The sequence below is a fragment of the Sceloporus occidentalis genome, unplaced genomic scaffold, assembly GCF_023333645.1.
Source record: "Sceloporus occidentalis isolate IW3139 unplaced genomic scaffold, rSceOcc1.0.p SCAF_172, whole genome shotgun sequence".
Lineage (NCBI taxonomy): Eukaryota > Metazoa > Chordata > Lepidosauria > Squamata > Phrynosomatidae > Sceloporus > Sceloporus occidentalis.
Genome location: NW_028317152.1, coordinates 1,558,605 through 1,580,221, shown reverse-complemented (window position 1 = coordinate 1,580,221; position 21,617 = coordinate 1,558,605). Strand labels below are relative to the sequence as shown.

The window sequence follows — 21,617 nt, the reverse complement described above, 5'->3', positions numbered from 1 at the left end:
TCCTGATCCCCGTCTATAATTTCTCCCTCATTACTTTTTAAGGGGCCAACGCTTTCATTTTTAACCATTTTGCTATTTATATAGTTAAAGAACATTTTGGGGTTTGTTTTACTCTCTTTGGCAATGAGTCTTTCTGTCTCCAATTTTGCTGCTTTTATCTGATTTTTACATATTTTATTTTTTTCCCGATAGCTTTTTAGTGCTTCCTCACTGCCTTCCTGTTTTAGTAGCTTAAATGCCTTTTTTGCCATTTATTTTCGCCTTTACATTTTTATTTATCCACATTGGTTTTCTCTTGTTCCTGACTCTTTTATTCCCATACGGTATGTACCTTTCACAGTGAGAATTTAAGATATTCTTAAAAATCTCCCATTGAGTGTCTGTACTCTTGTTTTTGAGGACATTTTCCCAATTTACAGTGTTAAGGGCTTCTCTTAGTTGATTAAACTTTGCCTTCTTAAAGTTCATAGTTATTGTGGCTCCTCTAAGAGTTCCCTTATTGAAGGACAATAATGTTAAACAAATTGATGGCAATATAGTTATATAACATGTACCATATAATACATTACCTATTCAATTTACAAATTATAAATGGTAATTGTTTTGAGTGTTTGTGAACTCTATTGAGGGTAAACTTAGCTGCAATAGCATTGATGGCAATTACGTACAGAACTGGAAAATGCTAGTATGAAAGTCAGTTCATATTGAGATAAAACAATCTTCTCCCAACACAATGCACACTGGAATGCATCAATGGTATAATGTAACAAGAATCCCTGGTTGTTTAGGGATCATTGACATAAAATATTGTTTGATGTTAGAACCTGTTCACTCTAGAAATGGTGCTACACAGTCCAGGTTGAGATATTCTGAACATTTGTGAGATGTCATTTCAGCAAACATAAAGATATGATCTTATATTGCTTTCTGTGATGCTGGAAATTCTGGGTTGCGGTACACAGAAATAAAAATGGAGCGTGGGATGGTCCAATCATGTTTAAGTAAGAGGCAATTCCATAGAGATACAGAGAGTGAGAGAGGTGGGCTTGTAGTGCATGATGGGCGGGAGTGTTTTGGGAGCCAACAGATATCCGTAATATCTGGTATATTGCAAAGGTGTGTCTCTATTTTGGGAATGTATCTGGGAAGGCTTTGTGAGTTGTGTCTGGTGGAAGTATGTCGGTCCCCCCTTAAGTTAAGGTCAGGGCTCTGTGCAGGCCAGTCAAGTTCATCCGCACCAAACTGATCCAGCCATGTCTTTATGGACCTTGCTTTGTGCTCAGGGGCACAGTCATGCTAGAATAGAAAGGGCCTTCCCTAAAACTGTTCCGACAAAGTTGGAAACATAGCATTGTCCAAAATGTCTTGGTATGCTAAAAGATTAAACTTTCCCTTTACTGGAAGTAAGGGGCCTAGCTCAACGTCTGAAAAACAGCCCCACATGATTATCTCTCCTCCATCAAACTTTACCAATGTCTTGGTATGCTAAAACATTAAAATTTCCCTTCACTGGAAGTAAGGGGCCTAGCTCAATGCCTGAAAAACCGCCCCACATGATTATCTCTCCTCCATTAAACTTTACAGTTGGCACAACACAGTCAGGCAGGTAACTTTCTCCTGTCAAACTCAGACTTGCCCATCAGACTGCCAAACAGAAAAACCTTTGTTGTCACTCCACAGAACACGTTTCCACCTTTCCAGAGTCTAGTAGTTGTGTGCTTTACACTACTTGATCCAAAGCTTGACATTTGGTGATGTGAGGCTTGTATGCAGCTGCTCGGCCATGGAAACCCATTCCACGAAGCTCCCCTCGCACAGTTTTTGTGCTGATATTAATGCCAGTGGAAATTTGGAAATCTTCAGCTATGGAATCAGCTGAGTGTTGGCAAGTTTTGCACACCATATGCCTCAGCACCCCTTGAAATGTGTTTTGTGAGTGCTCTGTAACTTTACATGCTCTTTTTGGCTGAGTTGCTGCTGTTCTTAAACACCTGTTGAATAATACCACTTACAGTTGATGTGGTTGATATCTAGCAGGGATTACATTTCACAAACTTTTTACAAAAGCATCCTATCATGATGCCACGCTTAAATTCACTGACCCCTTCAGAACAAAAAAAATAATTCACAAATATTTGTAAATGCAGACTGCGTGACTAGGTGCTTGGTTTTAAAGGGAAGGGACTTTAGTATGCCTCAATGCCAAAATTGCCAGGTCAAGCTCCTCTTATGTCATTTTGAAGACAGGTAACTGTGTTTGGGGGGCATGCAAGGTTTTATGTAGGAAAGTGGAAGTGCATGAAATCAAGCTATCTGAGCCCTTTCGTTTCAGTTGTAGAGATCGGCATAATATTTAACAAATTTGAACTGATGTCGTTGGATAATGAAGACACGGTGTCATCAGACATGTTTATTTGTCTGATTGCTTGTGATTTAGTCATTTGTCTAAGACGCCTGGCAAGCATGGTGTCTAGCTTCTTGCTTTTTTTAAACACTTTTGATCTCTCCAATGAATTGCTTTTAAGACTGCTTTGGATAGGAAGATAATAAGTTCTCCTTTTGTAATTGATTAAGTGTGTAAGATTTTGGGGTCTCTCGAAGCTTTGTGTGTGGATTCCAGGTGGCCAACCTCGCTCTTAAATGCAAGTTCTTTGGCATGGCTGGTTTGGTTTTTTCTGGGATGCCAGATGTATCAAAGGGCCTCGCATTATGGCTTTATGAGCCATCCATAAGGTGGCAGGAGAGAAATGGGAGTACAAAAAGTAGCCTTTCATAGTGGAATTTAGAATACACCAAATGTCAATGTTGCAGTTGTGATGTTTAATGAATTGCTACAGGGCCGTATTACGAAGTGTGTGGAGGTCAGGTGCTAGTGTAATTAGATCTATAACGATTTAAAATCACCATCAATAAGTAAAGAGGCAGTGTTAGGGATGTCTAAGAGGGTTGTCATGCTGTGTAAAATGAAGTGCTAGGCAGATAATATAGGATAGAATCTTATGTAAAAGTCATTGTAAGGGACTCCTAAAGCCACAAATTAGTGCGCCTAATCATTTTTAACAATATACGCAGATTAAAATAGAGTAATGTTCTGTTCTCTGAAGCTCTACGTAAGGAAAATTAAATAGTTGAGTTTATTCCTACAGTAAATAGAGTGCCAGGAAACAGATGAGCAAACACACACCAGAACAGGCTCTTCTACAACAATGTTCTGGAAAACATGTTCTGGAAAACATGGGTGATGTGGTCACCCTAATGACCACCCAGCCCCATTTAGTATTGATGCCCCCAACCAGCACCCACCCCCTTGTGAATTAATGCCTCCACACCCTTGCATATTTAGTATCATGTCAGCCTTGGCACCCAGATTGCATCTACAGGACCTGCCTAGCACCCGAATTGGAAGCATAGGATTGCCATCTTTGCCCCCAAGCAGCCTGCCTGTGGCATCCTAGCCACAAAACAGCCTCCCTGTGCCATGCTTCCCCCGACTTCCACATCCATGCTATCACACATATTCATTCACTCATTCACAAACATTCATATACTGATTCGCAGATAATCATTAATTCGCTAATTCATAGATACTTATTTATTCACTCAGTTAAAGATATTCATTCCCTCATTCATTCATTCATTCATTCACTCATTCACAAATATTCATTCCCTCATTCACAGATACTTGTTCATAACCCTCCCCCATCTGAATTGCACATCTGTTGTTGCTGCTCTGAGACCTCTGCAGAGGCTGCTGCTTACGTCTGGGTTGCTGGCACTCTGTGCAAACAACTTCTCTTTTACCACCCAGGAGAAACAGGAATGCAGCAGGGTCATGTAATGTGACTATCAAATTATTAAATGGAGTTTCTCATTCCCCTTGGTGGTACAAGAGATGTTGCTCGCACAGTGAGCGAGCAATGCAAAGGTAAGCAGCAGGGCCCCTGCGGAAGCAATTGCGTGGGTCACCCAGGCTTCCTAGAGTGGCTGGCTTGGTTGCAGTTCCAACCCCTGCGATCGCGCTTGCTGCAAGCTTTTGCCCTGGTGGTCGTACGGCCAGATTGGTCACTTCAGTGTGCCACCGCCCCCCAGACTGGCCAGCCCACCAGGGAATCTCTGTGCCTAACTGGGCCTATTTTCAGGTAGGGGCCGGGAACAACAGCTCCATCAGCCTCTACGTTAATCTAGCCCTGTTGGCGTGTTTTAAGTACTTGTATGATATTTTGTTTTCAGATTGTTACAATTAACTTATTGTATCATGTATTTACAAAAAGAAAAGTATTGGTCAGTTAAGGGCAGTTGAGAATGAAACAAATTGGGAGCTTTTCATTTAATGAAGGCATACTGAAAAAAATAGTGTACAGTGTACAGAAATGTGCTCTGTGTGACTCTCAGATTTCTTATTGTAGGCTTATCTCATATACTCAAGCAGTGTGGCAGCTGGAGCACAGAGTGGAATTGAGGAGTGCAAATATCAGTTTGCCTGGGATCGTTGGAATTGCCCTGAGAGGACACTGCAGCTCTCAAGTCACAGTGGTCTACGCAGTGGTAAGAAAATCTTACCCATATAATAGTACAAAGTCTTCCAATAACCTGGATTTACAAATGCAATTTGGCTAACTAGTGTTCTTTCTTATTTAAAAGTTTGACCATCCGTGCTATGTTTTTTCTATTGGACAGTACATATGAGTAGTTGTATTGGTCTTCTTGGCCACTAAAAGTTACAACCAGCCATGTAATTCTTCAGAAAGGAAATCTAAAGTTTGTAAAACACCTTGATGACCTTATTACTTCACATTTAAAAACTTCCACATGGGCACAACTGTCTGCATCATTCTTCTTTGTGAAATATATACCAGCCTTTGCGGTAAGAATTTTTATTCTTTTATTTGTGGTGGTGGTTTGTTTTCCACTCAATCACATTTTGTGAATTTTTATTCTTAAATGGGATATTCCAGATTTTTTTTCCTTGTTCCTGATGGATTCTTAACTTCTTGGCGCTGCTCACATTATCCAAATCCAAGTAAATTTTCTTATATATATTCCAGATAACTTGTTCCCCTTCTTGGCTGAGGTTAGAACCTCAATTTCCTGAGTATCCTCTTTTCCAGACTTGAACCCACAATCCACAGGATCTTCTACTGCAGGCAGCAGTCTCTATGAAACCGTGCCTACTTCTCCAGTCTGGGGTATAAATTTCAACAGGATCCTCTTCTCTAGACTGGAATCCCAATTCAACCGGACCTCCTTATCTCATCTCCAGAACCCATTTTCACCAAATCACCCTTTGCAGTCTGGAACCTCACTTCCTACAGGATTCATTTCACCAGGTCAGAGTTTTATTTCTTTCATAGGCCCATCTTCACCATACATCCTATGGTTTCAGACCTCTTTCCATATGATTTACATTTTTAGAGCCGTTTTTTTTTCATGGGCTTTCATTTTGGGTCCTACACCATGGATTTGTTTTTTAGATTTGTCATATATAGTATTTACAAAAATAACTATTTCACATGTTAAACATATGTTAGAAAACAACACTAAGGGCTCTTGCATGGTTTTTCATTTTTAAATTGACATTAGCCCCCAAAATTCGTTTAAATATTTTTTTCTGAATCACACCTAACTGTTAGCTTATGTGCAATAGCAGGAGTTAAAAGCGACATTTTAGTTACTAAATGTTTTACCTGGATTCTCTGGATTCAATGCACTCCTTTGAGTTAACCCTGTAGGATTCACTAACTGACTAACTGAGAACTTCCTGCACAAAGGCCACTTATACACAAATAATATTGTTCTATGAAACACATTCCATTTTATAGGAGAATTATAATTCAGTGATGCACCCAGTTACACTTATAACTGACAACTATATATAGCTATTTACATCAACAAAAGGAAACCTTTAGAAATTATCAACTTTTTTCTGATTTGTCAGTAGACAAAACTTTGCCAACTGTGAGTGTTCTTTATACAATTGTCACTTGTCTTTTAGAGAAGAGGATTCTGATTGCAAATTATTTTTAGTTTCTGCAAATGTATCTTGTATAAATTTCATTTTATAGTGACAAATCAACCTCTTGGATTCACCCCATCTAGGAGACGAATACCATTTAACATCACACAACTTGCAAAATGTTGCTGTTGTATGCATTTGTGCACTGTCCTTTTGGATATCTACATTCAGTGTCTTAGATCTCTTCTCTTGAACTTTTTATGATTTTTGTTTGCATTTTAAATAACTAGTCCTTGACAGACCCCTCCAAAAAAAACAAACAAACAAAAAAAACAATAAAGAAGATGGTGTATGTGGCAAAGTTGATTACACGTACATGCTGAAAGCAAATTCCTTTGTGAGGCTTGGGATTTAATATATCTGTAAAAATCCAAAAACATGTATTCTTAACCAATAGGGTATTGTTTCTTACATCTTGAAAATGCTTAATGACCTAAAATGATGGTTAACTTTAAAAAAAGGAAGAAACAAACTTATAATCTGCAAATAATAGTTTCAAGAACTAAATATATTGTATCTATTTTAAAGATTTGTCATTTTGTGTATAGGTTACAATCAATGCAATGTTAATGTTGATTTTATTTATATACTGTAGTACCAACAGGTGTACTTGACGCTTTACAAATACAATACAGAATTATTACCAATTTCTTGGTCCTTCCTCAGATGGCTTGTATGATGTCTCATGTGGAGAAAGGCATTATGATTATTCATATCCTATAAATGCACTGCATAACATAAAATGTCAGAAAACTAAAATGAAAACTTTTTTTCTACAATTGTTTTACTGTTGCATTCCCTTTTTATGTTACAGCAAATCGTGAAGCTGCTTTTGTTCATGCCATCAGCTCAGCAGGAGTCATGTATACACTGACAAGGAACTGCAGCCTCGGAGATTTTGATAACTGCGGCTGTGATGATACAAGAAATGGGCAACCTGGTAAGAAAAGTTATTTGTAGGTGTAGTGCTACATCTTGGACTGGCGGAGGGGATAATGTGGACATTATCTTCTGTGAGCAGCAATTTAAATCCCATTTTGTGCTGTAGTCAGTAAATAATTACCATTGAGAATTAATAATTTTGCATTTTTTTGTATAAATTGGAATCAATATGACACCAATCCTGGGCCAACTGCTACAATAACGGTTTGTACTGTTCCTTGCCTCTACATGTGCACACTTGTATGAATTCCCTCTAATTTCCTCTACCCTTTTCTCCTACTCCTGTCATTTACTCCTACTCATTATCCTCTCACAAATTATCAAATTATTGTCCCTTACAAACTCTACTTGAATTTTCTTTCATATTCTTTTTTTTCTTTGAGGAGCTGTGGATATCACCCCTAATTCCTTGCCTTCATCTCTACCTCCTTCACATTCCTCTGCTACTACACTTTGTAGAAACCTCAATAGTAATATGCTCACAACTCTTCATTCCCTCCTTTCTACAATCCCCTGGTCACTTTTTTCATCCCTTTTCAGGATAGCTTTTTAATAGTGCCTCTCATCCTTAGAGCCTAAAATATAATCCTTTGGTGTCACAGTCTGCTTACAGTTGGGGCCAAAAGTTTTGAAAATTACACAAAAATTAATTTTCACAAAGTCTGCTGCCTCAGTTTAGATTATGGCAATTTGCATATACTACAGAATGTTGTGAAGAGTGATCAGATGAATTGCAAAATCCCGAAAATGAACAGAATCCCCAAAAAACATTTCCACTGCATTTCAGCCCGGCCCCAAAAGGACCAGCTGACATAATGTCAATAACAGGTGAGGGTGTTGAGGTAGACTAGGCTGGAGAGCACTCTATTATGCTGATTGACTTAGAATAACATGCCTTTAAAAGGCGGGGGGGTGATTGACATCATTGTTCTTCCTATGATAACCATAGTTACATGCAAGGAAACACTTGCTGTCATCATTGCTATGCAAGGATATTGCTGCTAGTAAGATTGCACCTAAAGCAATCATTTATTGGATAATCAAATAATTCAGGGAAAGAGGTTCAATTGTTATGAAGGATGCGTCAGGGTGGCAAGTGTGAGTGCATCCGCATGCACAGTGAGGCAAAGACTTTTGGTGTCAAGAAGGTCAGCAAAGAAGCCACTTCTCCCCAGGAAAAATGTCAGGGATAGACTGATATTTTGCAAAAGGTACAGGGATTGGACTGCTGAGGACTCTTTCCGATTGTTTGGGGCATCCGGAAAAAAGCTTATCCTGAGAAGACAAGGTGACCACTACCATCAAGTCCTGTGTCATTCTAACAGTAAAGCATCCTGAGAACATCGACATTTTGGGTCCATGGCCAGCAAACTCCCCAGACCTTAATCCCATTAAGAATTTGTGGTCAATCCTCAAGAGGCAGGTGGACAAATTCTGGCAAACTCCAAGTATTGATCATGCAAGAATGGGCTGCCATCAGTCAGGATGTGGCCCAGAAGTTAATTGACAGCATGCCAGGGTGGAATACAGAGGTCTTGAAAAAGACGGGTCAACACTGCAAATATTGACTCTTTGCATAAACTAAATGTTATTGTCAATAAAAGCCTTTGACACATAGTAACATCTGACAAAAATATCTAAGAACACTGAAGCAGCCAACATTTTTTGAAGACCAATACATGGTCACATAATACTAACTAGGCATCATCAACAATGCTCCCAAACTGCTGAGCATAGCGGAAAGATGTTTTAATCTGCCTTGTCAATTTTGTACTATATATTCACGCTATGCTCCTTTTACTCAGCTAAATCCCTTTTCAGACTTAATTCATCTTCCACTGTTCCTTTTTGTCTTGCCACCCAGAACACCTCTTTGGTACCTTCATTTTGCTGCTACATCCATCATGACCACCCCTTCCTTCCTGGACTCAACACACAGCCATTAATGTCTAAACCTTGGCAACAAAAGTGAGTACACCCCTAAGTGGAAATGTCCAAATTGCCCTATTAGCCATTTTCCCTCCCGGTGTCATATGATTTGTTAGTGTTACAAGGTCTCAGGTGTGAATAGGGAGAAGGTGTGTTAAATTTGGTATTATCCCTCTCACACTCTCTCATACTGGTCACGGGAACTCTCTTAGGATCTGAAAAAAAAGAATTGTTGCTCTAGATAAAGATGGCCTAGGCTATAAGAAGATTGCCAAGACCCTGAAACTGAGCTGCAGCACGGTAGGCAAGACCATACAGCGATTTCACAGGACAGGTTCCACTCAGAACAGGCCTTGACATGGTCGACCAAAGAAGTTGAATGCACGTGCTTAGCGTCATATCCAGAGATTGTCTTTGGGAAATAGACGTATCAGTGCTGCCAGCATTGCTGCAGAGGTTGAAGGGGTGGGGGTCAGCCTGTCAGTGCTCAGACCACATGCCGCACACTGCATAAAATTCGTCTGCATGACTGTTGTCTCAGAAGGAAACCTCTTCTAAAGATGATGCACAAGAAAGCCCGCAAACAGTTTGCTGAAGACAAGCAGACTAAGGACATAGATTACTGGAACCATGACCTGTGATCCGATGAGACCAAGATAAACTTATTTGGTTCAGATGGTTTCAAGTGTGCGTGGCAGCAACCAGGCGAGGAGTACAAAGACAAGTGTGTCTTGCCTACAGTCAAGCATGGTGGTGGGCGCGTCATGGTCTGGACCTGCATGGGTGCTGCTGGCACTGAGGAGCTACAGTTCATTGAGGGAACCATGAATGCCAACATGTACTGTGACATACTGAAGCAGTACATGATCCCCTCCCTTCAGAGACGATCACTGCCTTGCTAAAGAAGCTGAGGGTAAAGGTGATGGACAGGCCAAACATGTCCCCAGACCTAAACCCTATTTAGCATCTGGAAGGCGGGGGAGCGCAAGGTCTCTAACATCCACCAGCTTAGTGATGTCTTCATGAAGAAGTAGAAGAAGACTCCAGTGGCAACCTGTGAAACTCTGGTGAACGCCATGCCCAAGAGTAACCCTAAGGCAGTGCTGGAAAATAATGGTGGCCACACAAAATATTGACACTTTGGGCCCAATTTGGACATTTCCACTTAGGGGTGTACTCACTTTTATTGCCAATGCTTAGACATTAATGGCTGTGTGTTGAGTTATTTTGAGGGGATAGAAAATTTACACTGTCATACAGGCTGTACATTGTACACAAAAGTGAGTACACCCCTCACATGTTTGCAAATATTCTATTATATCTTTTCAAGTGACAACACTGAAGAAATGACACTCTGCTACAACGTAAAGTAGTGACTTTACATTGTAGCAGAGCGTCATTTCTTCAGTGTTATCACATGAAAAGATATAATAAAATATTTGCAAACATGTGAGGGGTGTACTCATTTTTGTGTGATACTGTATATATATCTATATATATATATATATATATATATAAAGTTTTATTGGGTACATTGAATTGGCCAGGCTCAAAGCTATCCCAAATAGGGCATGGGCACAGAATCACCAAGTTCAACATTGAAAAAATGCGCATGCCCAAATATGGCCCATTAGCCCCCAAACAGCCAGGCATGGTCACTGTACTCGGGGATCCCTTTGGGATGATGTTTGACAGTCACATATACCAAGAGCTGCAAATTACTACAAAGTTTGACAAAGACTGGTGGTAGAATTAGTGCATGGAAAGAGTTAAAATACTAGCATTTGAAATTTTCTGGGGTGCCTATATGGTTTGATGAAGGTAAACTGCATTGGACGGCTTTAAAGATGTTCCAAATAGCACATGGGGGCAGAATTACCAGATTTGGAAGAAAATGGTTTTGAAATCACAAAACGCTACTTCCCTATAAGGTGCAAAAAAACAAAAAAAAAAGTTATTTCTAAACTCAGGACAAATAGTAGAATCTATTTAGCAGTTTTTTTTCATTAGCTTTTATAGATAAGTAAAAGATTTTTCAAGTAAAAGTCAGGTAAAGTCCTTTTTTTTCAAAATTTTTTACTATATTTTATACTTTTTTTGTAGTAAATTACATGATACAATCAAAATAACGACATCTAAAGACAGCCCTTCTTGTCTTAGAAGAAAACAAAAAAACAATATATATCTTGTATTTGTCCAATAAATGGAAAAGAAGAAAACTACAACACGAGCACCACAGAACTGTTAAAACAGCCACAAAGGGTACAACAAATAAAATCAGCCATTGTCACAAAGAGATTAATATGTTCTCTGCCTTCGTTGTTGACATTTACAGGTGGTCAAGGATGGTTATGGGGTGGATGCAGCGACAATGTCGGTTTTGGAGAAGCCATTTCCAAGCAGTTTGTGGATGCTCTTGAGACTGGACAAGATGCCAGAGCTGCCATGAATCTCCATAATAATGAAGCAGGACGGAAGGTACACGGAACCCATCTATTGATAAGTTTATAAAGATTGGTGTTTTGTCTAATCTTTTTACGTCTATGACAATTTGAGAATATCCTTCTGTAGCATGCAGTGGTTCATTCATAATTCAATGCTTGAATGGGGTGCAATGGATAGGACGCATGCAGGGCTGGATTAAGAGCATCATGAACCTGTTGCTGAGGATTTTGGTGTGCCTTTTTATGGAAATAAATAAAGTAGACAGAATCTTAACTCCTCGGTATCCATGTGTACTGGATAAAGATTACTTCAGTGCTAGGCAGATAATATAGGATAGAATCTTATGTAAAAGGATTGGGGTACATCAGCACATTGTTTTTAAAAAGTCATTATAAGGGACGGCTGAAGCTGCAATTTAGTGCGACAAATCCTTTTTTAACAATACACGCAGATTGAAATAGCGTAAATAACACATTACCTTTACTTTTCCTCTCACTGATTTCTGGGGCTATAATGTTTTGTTCTCAGAAGTGACTATAACTTCAGGAGGGTGTTTTAGCTCTAGATAAGCAAAAATTAAATAGTTCAGTTTATTCCTACAGTAAGTAGAGTACCAGGAAACAGATGAGCAAACACACACACCAGGACAGGCTCTGCTACAACAATAAAAAAAGTATTTTCCACACTGCTTTGTTATTGACCCCCCTTTTGTGTTTTTGCCCCCTTGTGTACTCCCTCAGCCAACCCTATGTGTGTTTATCCCTCCAGCCTCCCTTTAGTATTGATTTATGTAATTGCCCCAAAGAGCCTCCCTGTGGCATCCTAGCCTCAAACAGACTCCCTGTGCCATGCTTCCACACATATTCATTCATTTACTCATTCACAAACATTCATTTACTCATTCATAGATACTTATTAATTCCTCAATCACACATACTCATTCATAAACCCTCCCCCATTCACTACCTGAACTGCACATCTCTCAGTGATGCTCTCGGACTTCCACAGAGGCTGCTGATTACTAGACTTGGGCACCAGGGGGCTCTTCGTGTTCGTCTTCGTACTCGTCTTCGTATTCCGCGAATATTCGCCCGTTCCTGTCTTCTTTTCGAGCGAATATTCGTGGCCATTCTTCGTGCTCGTTTCATCTTCGTTTCCTCCCGGCTGCGTAGCAGGGGTTAATCGGAGCAGCAGCAGCAGCAGATGCGTTCGCGCCGTGAAGGTACGTGTGTGCGACTGTATTGGTCGCTGGAAGGGGGCTGGTCTGGCATCAACAAATTAATTGCAGAACTGCAGAATGCACCTCATTCGTTGATGGCAGGCGAGCCCCCTGCCGAAACGACCAATAGAGTTGCACACACGTACGCTCTCGACGCGCAGGCAGCGGGGTTAGGATACAGATCCCCCGCAGCGGTGCAGGGGACCTGCATCCTACTCCCCGATACGCTCAGACAGCCTCCCCTGCCAGCACTTCCCACGGGGGGGGGGTGCCGGCACGGGAGGTTGTCTAAGCGCATCGTGCGGACCGTCCGCACTATGCGTTTTACCTCTGCCGGGGGGACTTACCGGAGCAGACTCCCGGGTGTCTTGCGGGGCCGGCGGGGGACATCTACGCAATACGCGTATACAACTTCTGGTGCCGGCACCGGAAGTTGTATACACGTATTGCGTAGATGTCCCCCGCCGGCCCCGGAAGACACCCGGGAGTCTGCTCCGGTAAGTCGGGGGGGGGGGCAGAGGAGGACAGTGGCAGCATATCTCAGGGGGCCAGAAGGACAGCGGCCTCATATCTCGGGGGGGAGGGGGAAGGGGACGGAGGACAGTGGCAGAATATTTCGGGGAGGGAGGACAGTGGCAGCATATCTCGGGGGGGGGGACAGTGGTAGCATATCTCGGGGAGGACAGTGGCAGCATATCTCGGGGGGGGACAGAGTGGTAGCATGTTTTTTTGGGTGCTTTTTTAAAGAAAAAAACTTTTTCTTTAAAAAAGCACCAAACTTTTAGGGTGCGGCCTATATACGGGGGTGGCCTATATCCGAGCCAATACGGTATTTATAATGGCATACTTTGCAACAACCCAACTTTTACTGGACAGGACTGGAAAAAAGCAGGACTGTCCACAAAAATGTTGGGTGTGTTGGCAGGTATGCGAATGGAAAAATGTTGGACAAGAACTAAAAAATAGCTTAGGGTTAATGTTTTAACATTATTAGCAGTGCACTGTTTTGGTCAAAGATGTATTATGTCTAAATAATAATTACATTTTAATGTTAATGGGTTTATTGAATTTTATTTTAAAGTTATATTTATTATTATTTACTTTATTATATTTATTTAATGTTGTAGTGCTACCCTACCCAGCTATACCTATGTGCACTAGCATACCTAGTTTAGCTAAATTTGATGGGACAGGAAAAAAGCAGGACTGTCCCTGAAAAAGTTGGGTCTGTTGGCAGCTATGTGGATGGAAAAATGTTATAGGGTGAAGTGTGAGTTATAGCGTTAATGCTAGTGAGTGTAGAAGTGAGGGCCAGGGCAAATAACAGGAGGAAAGGTCCTTGTGATATGTGAATTGTACATGTGTGTGTTATGTGTGTTATGTGTTATGTCACTGTGTTATGTGTGTTATGTGTTATGTCACTGTGTTATATGTGTTATTGTGTGTGTTATGTTTGGTAGGTTGTGTATCAGACGGAAAAAAATGAAATGGAAATGGAAAAGGAAATGGAAAAGGCGAATGAGTGGGCAATTGGCGACCCACTCACCTGTTTCACCCCAGGGCAAAGCATCCAAACAACTGTGAGTCCTAGATGTTTGGGAGGGGACTTCCAGAGCTCAGACACTAGGCCCTAGCGTAAGCTGGCTACTCCGGCGGAGGTAGCAGGCGTTGCCACACCGCAAACAGATGCAGCCAGGGGGTAGAAACTACCCTTACCATTAGGGACATTTTGGGCATGACTCTAGCCAGGAAGCGAACTGGCAGAAAAGAGACGCTGGCACCACCACCACAACCAGCAGCATTGAAAAATGGAAAAGGCGAATGAGTGGGCAATTGGCGACCCACTCACCTGTTTCACCCCAGGGCAAAGCATCCAAACAACTGTGAGTCCTAGATGTTTGGGAGGGGACTTCCAGAGCTCAGACACTAGGCCCTAGCGTAAGCTGGCTACTCCGGCGGAGGTAGCAGGCGTTGCCACACCGCAAACAGATGCAGCCAGGGGGTAGAAACTACCCTTACCATTAGGGACATTTTGGGCATGACTCTAGCCAGGAAGCGAACTGGCAGAAAAGAGACGCTGGCACCACCACCACAACCAGCAGCATTGAAAAATGGAAAAGGCGAATGAGTGGGCAATTGGCGACCCACTCACCTGTTTCACCCCAGGGCAAAGCATCCAAACAACTGTCAGTCCTAGACGTTTGGCAACGGACTTCCAGAGCTCAGACACTAGGCCCTAGCGTGAGCTGGCTACACCGGCGGAGGTAGCAGGTGTTGCCACACCGCAAACAGACGCAGCCAGGGGGGAGAAACTGCCCTTACCATTAGGGACATTTTGGGCATGACTCTAGCCAGGAAGCGAACTGGCATTGAAGAGACGCTGGCACCACCAGCAGCAGCAGCAGCAGCAGCATTGGGAAAGGCGAATGAGTGGGGAATTGACGACCCGCTCACCTGTTTCATCCCAGATCAAAGCATCCAAACACTGTCAGTCCTTGGCGTTTGGGAGCGGACTTACAGAACTCAGACACAAGGCCCTAGCGTAAGCTGGCAACACCGGCGGAGGTAGCAGGCGTTGCCACACCGCAAACAGACGCAGCCAGGGGGGAGAAACTGCCCTTACCATTAGGGACATTTGAGGCATGACACTAGCCAGGAAGGGAACTGGCATTGAAGAGACGCTGGCACCACCACCAGCAGCAGCAGCAGCAGCATTGGGAAAGGCGAATGAGTGGGCAATTGGTGACCCGCTCACCTGTTTCACCCCAGGACAAAGCATCCAAACACTGTCAGTCCTTGGCGTTTGGGAGCGGACTTACAGAACTCAGACACAAAGCCCTAGCGTAAGCTGGCTACACCGGCGGAGGTAGCAGGCATTGCCACACCGCAAACAGACGCAACCAGGGGGGAGAAACTGCCCTTACCATTAGGGACATTTGAGGCATGACACTAGCCAGGAAGGGAACTGGCATTGAAGAGACGCTGGCACCACCACCAGCAGCAGCAGCAGCATTGGGAAAGGCAAATGAGTGGGCAATTGGCGACCCGCTCACCTGTTTCACCCCAGAGCAAAGCATCTAAACACTGTCAGTCCTAGACCTTTGGCAGCGGACTTCCAGAGCTCAGACACAAGGCCCTAGCGTAAATTGGCTACACCGGCGGAGGTAGCAGGCGTTGCCACACCGCAAACACGTGCAACCAGGGCGAGAAACTACCTTGAACATTTTGGACATTTGAGGCATGACACTAGTCAGGAAGCGAACTGGCAGAGAAGAGACGCTGGCACCACCAGCAGCATCAGCAGCATTGGGAAAGTTGAATGAGTGGGCAATTGACGGCCCGCTCACCTGTTTCACCCCAGGGCAAAGCATCAAAGTCTGTCAGTCCATCGCGTTTGGGAGCGGACTTCCAGAACTCAGACACTAGGCCCTAACGTAAATTGGCTACACCGGCGGAGGTAGCAGACGTTGCCACACCACAAACACGTGCAACCAGGAGGAGAAACTACCTTAAACATTAGAGAAAAAAAAATTTAACTTTCCAAGCTAAGAGCTGGGTAACCCAACTTGGGCAGATTGAATTTAAGAAAGGCAATCTGCTCCATCAGATGAGGTGCCATGCATGAGCGCTGTGGACTCAGTATGTTTCCAGTCATAGAAAACACGCGCTCACTTTGAACAGTGGTTGGCGGACATGATAGAAGCTGCTGCGCAACCCATGAGAGTGCAGGCCACACACTCTTCTTTTCATCCCAGTAGCTAAGAGGATCAACATTAGGTGCAGAAGGAACTTCACAGAGGTAAAGTTTGACCATTTCAGCAGCACTACTCTCCTTTCTGCTGCTAGCTCTATCAGATGGTCCAACTATACTCCCAAGTGCCTCTTCCCAAAATGCAGCTGCTCCACTCAGCTGTGTTGTTGTGATGCTTGTGGCACTGCTGTTGATGCTGCTGCTAGGAGTAGCAGACCACATAATCACTTCCTCCTCCTGCATCTCTCCCTCCTCGGACAGCATTCCCATTTTACGCTGCCAGTCACGCACCTTGTTGACCAATTGCTCCCGGTAGCTACTGAGAACATTGAATTTCAAAGCTAGCTTTCCCTTAATTCTTGGATCGCAAAGGCACGCTAGCATCATTTCGGGACTCTCTTCCATGCGTTTGCGAAGGTGTACTTTTAGCAGATCCTTCAGCTTCCTGTCTATGGCTGCTACGTCAGGATGTAGAGTGCCACCTTGAACAGCCTCACGGTTTTCAAGGAACACATCCATCTTGCTGCCTAGATGGGAGAACACTGGGATTACCTGGGCCAGACTAGCAGTGTTTGATCTTAAATTTTCTGTGGCATTCCTGAATGGTTTAAGGACTGCCACTAGCTGGGCGATCACTGTCTAATCCTCCCTATTCAATGGAGATGTAATCCCAATATTGTGCTCTGAGGCAAGATTATGGATTGCCCTCTGCTGCTCCAAAATCCTCTCCAGCATGTCTAACGTGGAGTTCCACCGTGTACTGACATCCTGACGTAGGCAGTGTACGGGAAGACCTCTCTTGCTCTTCCCTCAAAAGTTGGCTAGCCTTAACACTATGGTGAAAGTGCCCAGCGATCTTTCTGCAGCAGGACAGAACTACTGCTGCCACATTAGTTCCTTCTGACATTGCTGCCTTCACTACAAGATGGATGATGTGGGCTGCACAGCGCACACCAACAATATGACTATCTCGCAGCGCTTTCACCATATTGGCACCTCCGTCAGTTACCACAAAACCAACTTCAACATTGGTGCCTGCCTCTGCTCCCACCCAAGGGCTAAACATTTTCCTCATCGCATGCAGAATATTTTGGGAAGTGTGCTTTTCATCCATCACTTCTGCATGGAGAAGGAATGATCGGTAGCCTGCTGCAGCAGCTTCCTTGGGCGGTGTGCCAGTGTGCTGTCAAAGAAAGAAAGGCATGCTGCCCATTAGGTGCACTCCACAAATCTGTTGTGAAATTAACAGACTGACCAGCAGCCTTGGAAAGCTCCTCTTTCACTGCTGCAACACAGGACCGATACAATGAGGGGACAATGTTCCTGCTGAAAGTGGAACGTGACGGAACTGTATATTGTGGAGCCACAGCCGCCATCAATTGTTTGAAAGGCTCCCCTTCGATCATAGAGATGGATGCCCCTCCAACAGCAATGAACTGACCAATAAGTCGCGTTACTTTATTGGCCTCCTGTTTGGGCATTGTTCTCTTGGAGTGGAATGCCACAAATTGTTCCAGGGTGGGCTGGACATGCAGTGCTCCAACCTGCCTTGGTCTCTGTCTGCCAGCACTAGCTGCTGCTGCTATTGGCTCAAAAGCAGCTGTTGGGGTTTTTCCACGGCCACCAGCTATGCTGCCTGCACTAAGTTTTACTTCTGCATCTTTCCCCAATAGCACAGCGTTGTGTTGAGTGCTGAGGTCAGGGGCGGGCTGGGCTGGGCCGGGGGGCAGGGGGGCAATTGCCCCCCAGGCCGCCCGAAATCTAATCTAAACGGCCGCTGGGTGCTGATGCCGCCGGCGCTACTTTAATATGTTTAAAAAAAATTTAACATGGCAAGCCGGATCGGCTATTAAATGGAAAAAAAAATAGTATTAAAGCAGCGCCGGCCGGCGGTATCAGCACCCAGCGGTCGTATGCGATGGCCGCCAAGTGATGGGAGCAGCGTGAGGGGTGAAAGCTCAGCCCCTTCGCACTCACCTTTCACCCCTCACGCTGCTCCCATCACTATGTGGCCATCAGATTGTTGGAAATTGAATCTAAACGGCCGCTGGGTGCTGATGCTGCCGGCCAGCGCTACTTTAATACTTTATTTATTTATTTTTAATATGGCAAGCCGATCCGGCATATTAAATAAATAAAAAAAAGGATTAAAGTAGCTCCGGCCGGTGGCATCGGCACCCAGCAGCCGTTTAGATAAGTTTTCCAGCAATCTGATGGCCGCATAGTGATGGGAGCAGCGTGAGGGGTGAAAGGTGAGTGCGGGGGGGGCGGAGCCACTTCACTTGACTTGCCCCCCAGGCCTTAGCACTGGTAAAATGGCCAGACACTTTCCCTCTGCTTATTAGCTTCCCACAATGTTTGCACTTTCCATAGCGCCCTTCTTCAACATTTTCAAAGTGCTCCCAAATTGGGGCGCGCATAGCCTTGGAGTGTGCCTTGGGTGCTGCTCCTACTGCTCGGGGTGCATGAACAGAGGCAGAACTAGTGGTGGTGGGACTGGTGGTAACAGTACTGGCCATAGTGGGACTGCTAATTGCTTTAACTTTAGATTTGCTAGGTTTTGCTGCTGCTGGTGGTGGTGATGGTGATGATCGTAGCGGAGAAGGTGGAGGCTCAGGGGATAATTGTGCACTAGTCATTTGGACACTGCTCCCTGAGGAATCTGATTCCTGACCACTCATCTCCTCTACTTCCTCTGGCTCATAGTCTAGCTCTTCATTAGCCAGATCGAATGGAATTCCTGCTAGGCTGGAGCTAAGACTGATATCGTCGTGAGACTCGTGACTAGTAGTAGTGCGAGCAGGAAGAACAGACTCTGCACTTGGCCTCTCAGTCTCAGGCTCCTCTGCTACCTCGCTAGGTGGAGTTCCACTATGTGTAGCCCTCTCTCTAACTGTCTTCACAAAAATATTGTAAGGACTTGGTGGCTTGCTAGAGGTACTAGGAGGACATGGCGTGGTGGTACCGGTGGGAACAGTAGGCGCAGCACTAGTGGTGGTAGAGGCGGTAGAGGTGGGGGGGTGGTGGTGGTGGTTTTCCCTACAAAGGAATGAGATCGCTTTGGTTTGGGACCCCTCTGAGTCTTGCTGCTAATTTGGCTCTGCTTGGTACCTTGCATGCTGCTCGTGGATGGGGAAGATGCTGCTTGGGGCAAAAGGCACTTCTTTTTACTTACTGGGCTAGTAGAAGTACTAGTCTTGCTACCCTTTAACTTTGAACGTGCTTCTGGTGCTTTAGGCTTTCCGTAAAAAAACATAGAGCTTGTGGGCCTAGCCATACTACTACTGCCTGCTTTTGGTGCCTTTCCATTACTTGATGATCCTTAAAGCAATGCTTCCCCAAATGATAAGCGAGAGCTTGGCCTACTTGGCCGACCAGACTGACGCAAAGGCTGCATCTTAGAACTGGTGGTGGTGGTGCTGGTGGTGGTGTGTGTAGTGTAGTGTTTAAAAAAAAGGGGGATAAAAAAAACTAAAGACTTTGAATTTACACGGGCCTAAGAGCCTATCCTACTACTATGCTAAACCTAAAGCTATATTAGTATTCTAGTCTAACTCTAGGCAGACGCTCTCAAGCCCACTAAGCTAAAGTGAGGTTAAATTATATATATAATATTATATTATTAATAGATTAGAATTATTTATATTTTGGATTATAGATAGAATATAGATTATGAATTAGAAAGAATTACTTATATATATTATAGATTATGAATTAGAATTTATATTATATTATATAATATATTATAGATTAAGAAGATTAAAGATTAGAACTATTTTAGTACTACAGCTAGTAGCTTGAAGCTTTGCTTAGTACAGTTGTTGTCGTCACACAGTCAATTTTTCTTGAAAAGAAATTAGAAATAAAATAAAATGTCACAGGAAAACAGTTAGCTTCACTGCTTGCTGAACAAAAACACACAGCACTTATGCGGCTGCACTCACTAGCCCAACAAGTTCACTTCACTGATGGACTGAGGTGAGCAAAACAAATGAAATAAAATGAAAGATTATTAATTAAGAAAAATTTACTTGGTCTCTTGCTGTTGCTAAAACAAAGCACAAACTATAGAGCTGCAGCACCAGTACTAATAGATTAGCTGAACTATAAGCTAGTAGTAATTATTATTTATATTTTTTATAGCTAATTTAATTAATTATTAAGATAAGAATTATAGAATTATTGATATTAATGATTTTAGATTAGACACTAGTAGATGTCTTGAATGTCTACAGTATATTCTACACTAGTATACTATTACTAACTATAGTATATATAACTGACAAATATATATATATAATTTTATAATGTATTCAATTATTAATTATTAATATTACTGATTTTAAATTAGACACTAGTAGATGTCTTGAATGTCTACAGTACACTCTACACTAGTATACTATTACTAATACTATACTAACTATAGTATATATAACTGACAAATATATATATAATTTTATATGTATTCAATTATTAATAATATATTCTATTAAATTATTTATAAATTCTATTATTTAATTTATTTAAGCAGGACAGGCAGTAGGCATTAGTGCCAGCCCAGGGCAAGGGCACCCCAGTGCCAGTGAGGCACTGAGTGCACTGTCAACTCAACAGCACTACACAGTTGATGACAAATTAAATAAAAAAATTATTAAATTAATCAAATTATTATTATTAAATATTAATTCAGTAGAACTGAAGTGAGGATGACGTACACTGTGAGAAATGGCAGGCTGTTTTGCTTCAATCCATTCCTGGATTTCCTTTTGCTTTGTTCTGATCTTCCATTCCTTGCTTCTGCTTCAGTTCTTTGCTTCAGCTCTGTCTCCTTTATAAGGTGTGCCCCACCTGTGTGTTCTGTTTGTCTCAGTCTTCAGTCTAAGGTATGTCTCAGTGCTATGTGTTTGGTTTGTTTCGTACCACTGTCAGCAGGGATTAGCGTTAGGACCCACCGTCATTGGAGTACTTTGGCGTAGTGGTGGGTTAAGCATACTATGGCCATATCATGTGATGGAATCTCCAATTGTTATCAAACAGTCTTAGGCTAGTTTCTGTATTCATGTTTGTTTGTCTCTTATGTACCTTTCCCTTCTTCCTTGTATTATCTGAGGATTCTGGTTCCTCTCTCCTCTCCCTATGTCCTAGTTTATATGGCCTATCCTTGCTTAAAGGAGAAACATCCGAGGATTCCGGCTCCTCACTCCTTCCCCTGTGTTCCTTGCCTTGTTCCCTGTCCTTTGTTGTGCCCTGTATCATGTATGTCTTGTCTAGTAATGTTAATTCCTTGTCTGGTTCACTGTAGTGCCCTGTAACATGTA

The 21,617-nt window shown here is 42.9% G+C and overlaps 1 protein-coding gene across 1 annotated transcript in view; it reads left to right on the top strand.

Moving 5' to 3' along the window:
* The window catches only part of LOC149279312 (protein Wnt-8b-like), a 65,225-nt gene that overhangs the window by 39,622 nt on the left and 3,986 nt on the right, over window positions 1-21,617 (top strand). Inside the window, exons 5-8 of the mRNA XM_089501333.1 lie at window positions 4,407-4,545; window positions 5,109-5,327; window positions 6,828-6,953; window positions 11,220-11,362. Of these exons, the coding sequence (XP_089357459.1) occupies window positions 4,407-4,545; window positions 5,109-5,327; window positions 6,828-6,953; window positions 11,220-11,362 (627 nt within the window). The remainder of the gene's footprint in view (window positions 1-4,406; window positions 4,546-5,108; window positions 5,328-6,827; window positions 6,954-11,219; window positions 11,363-21,617) is intronic.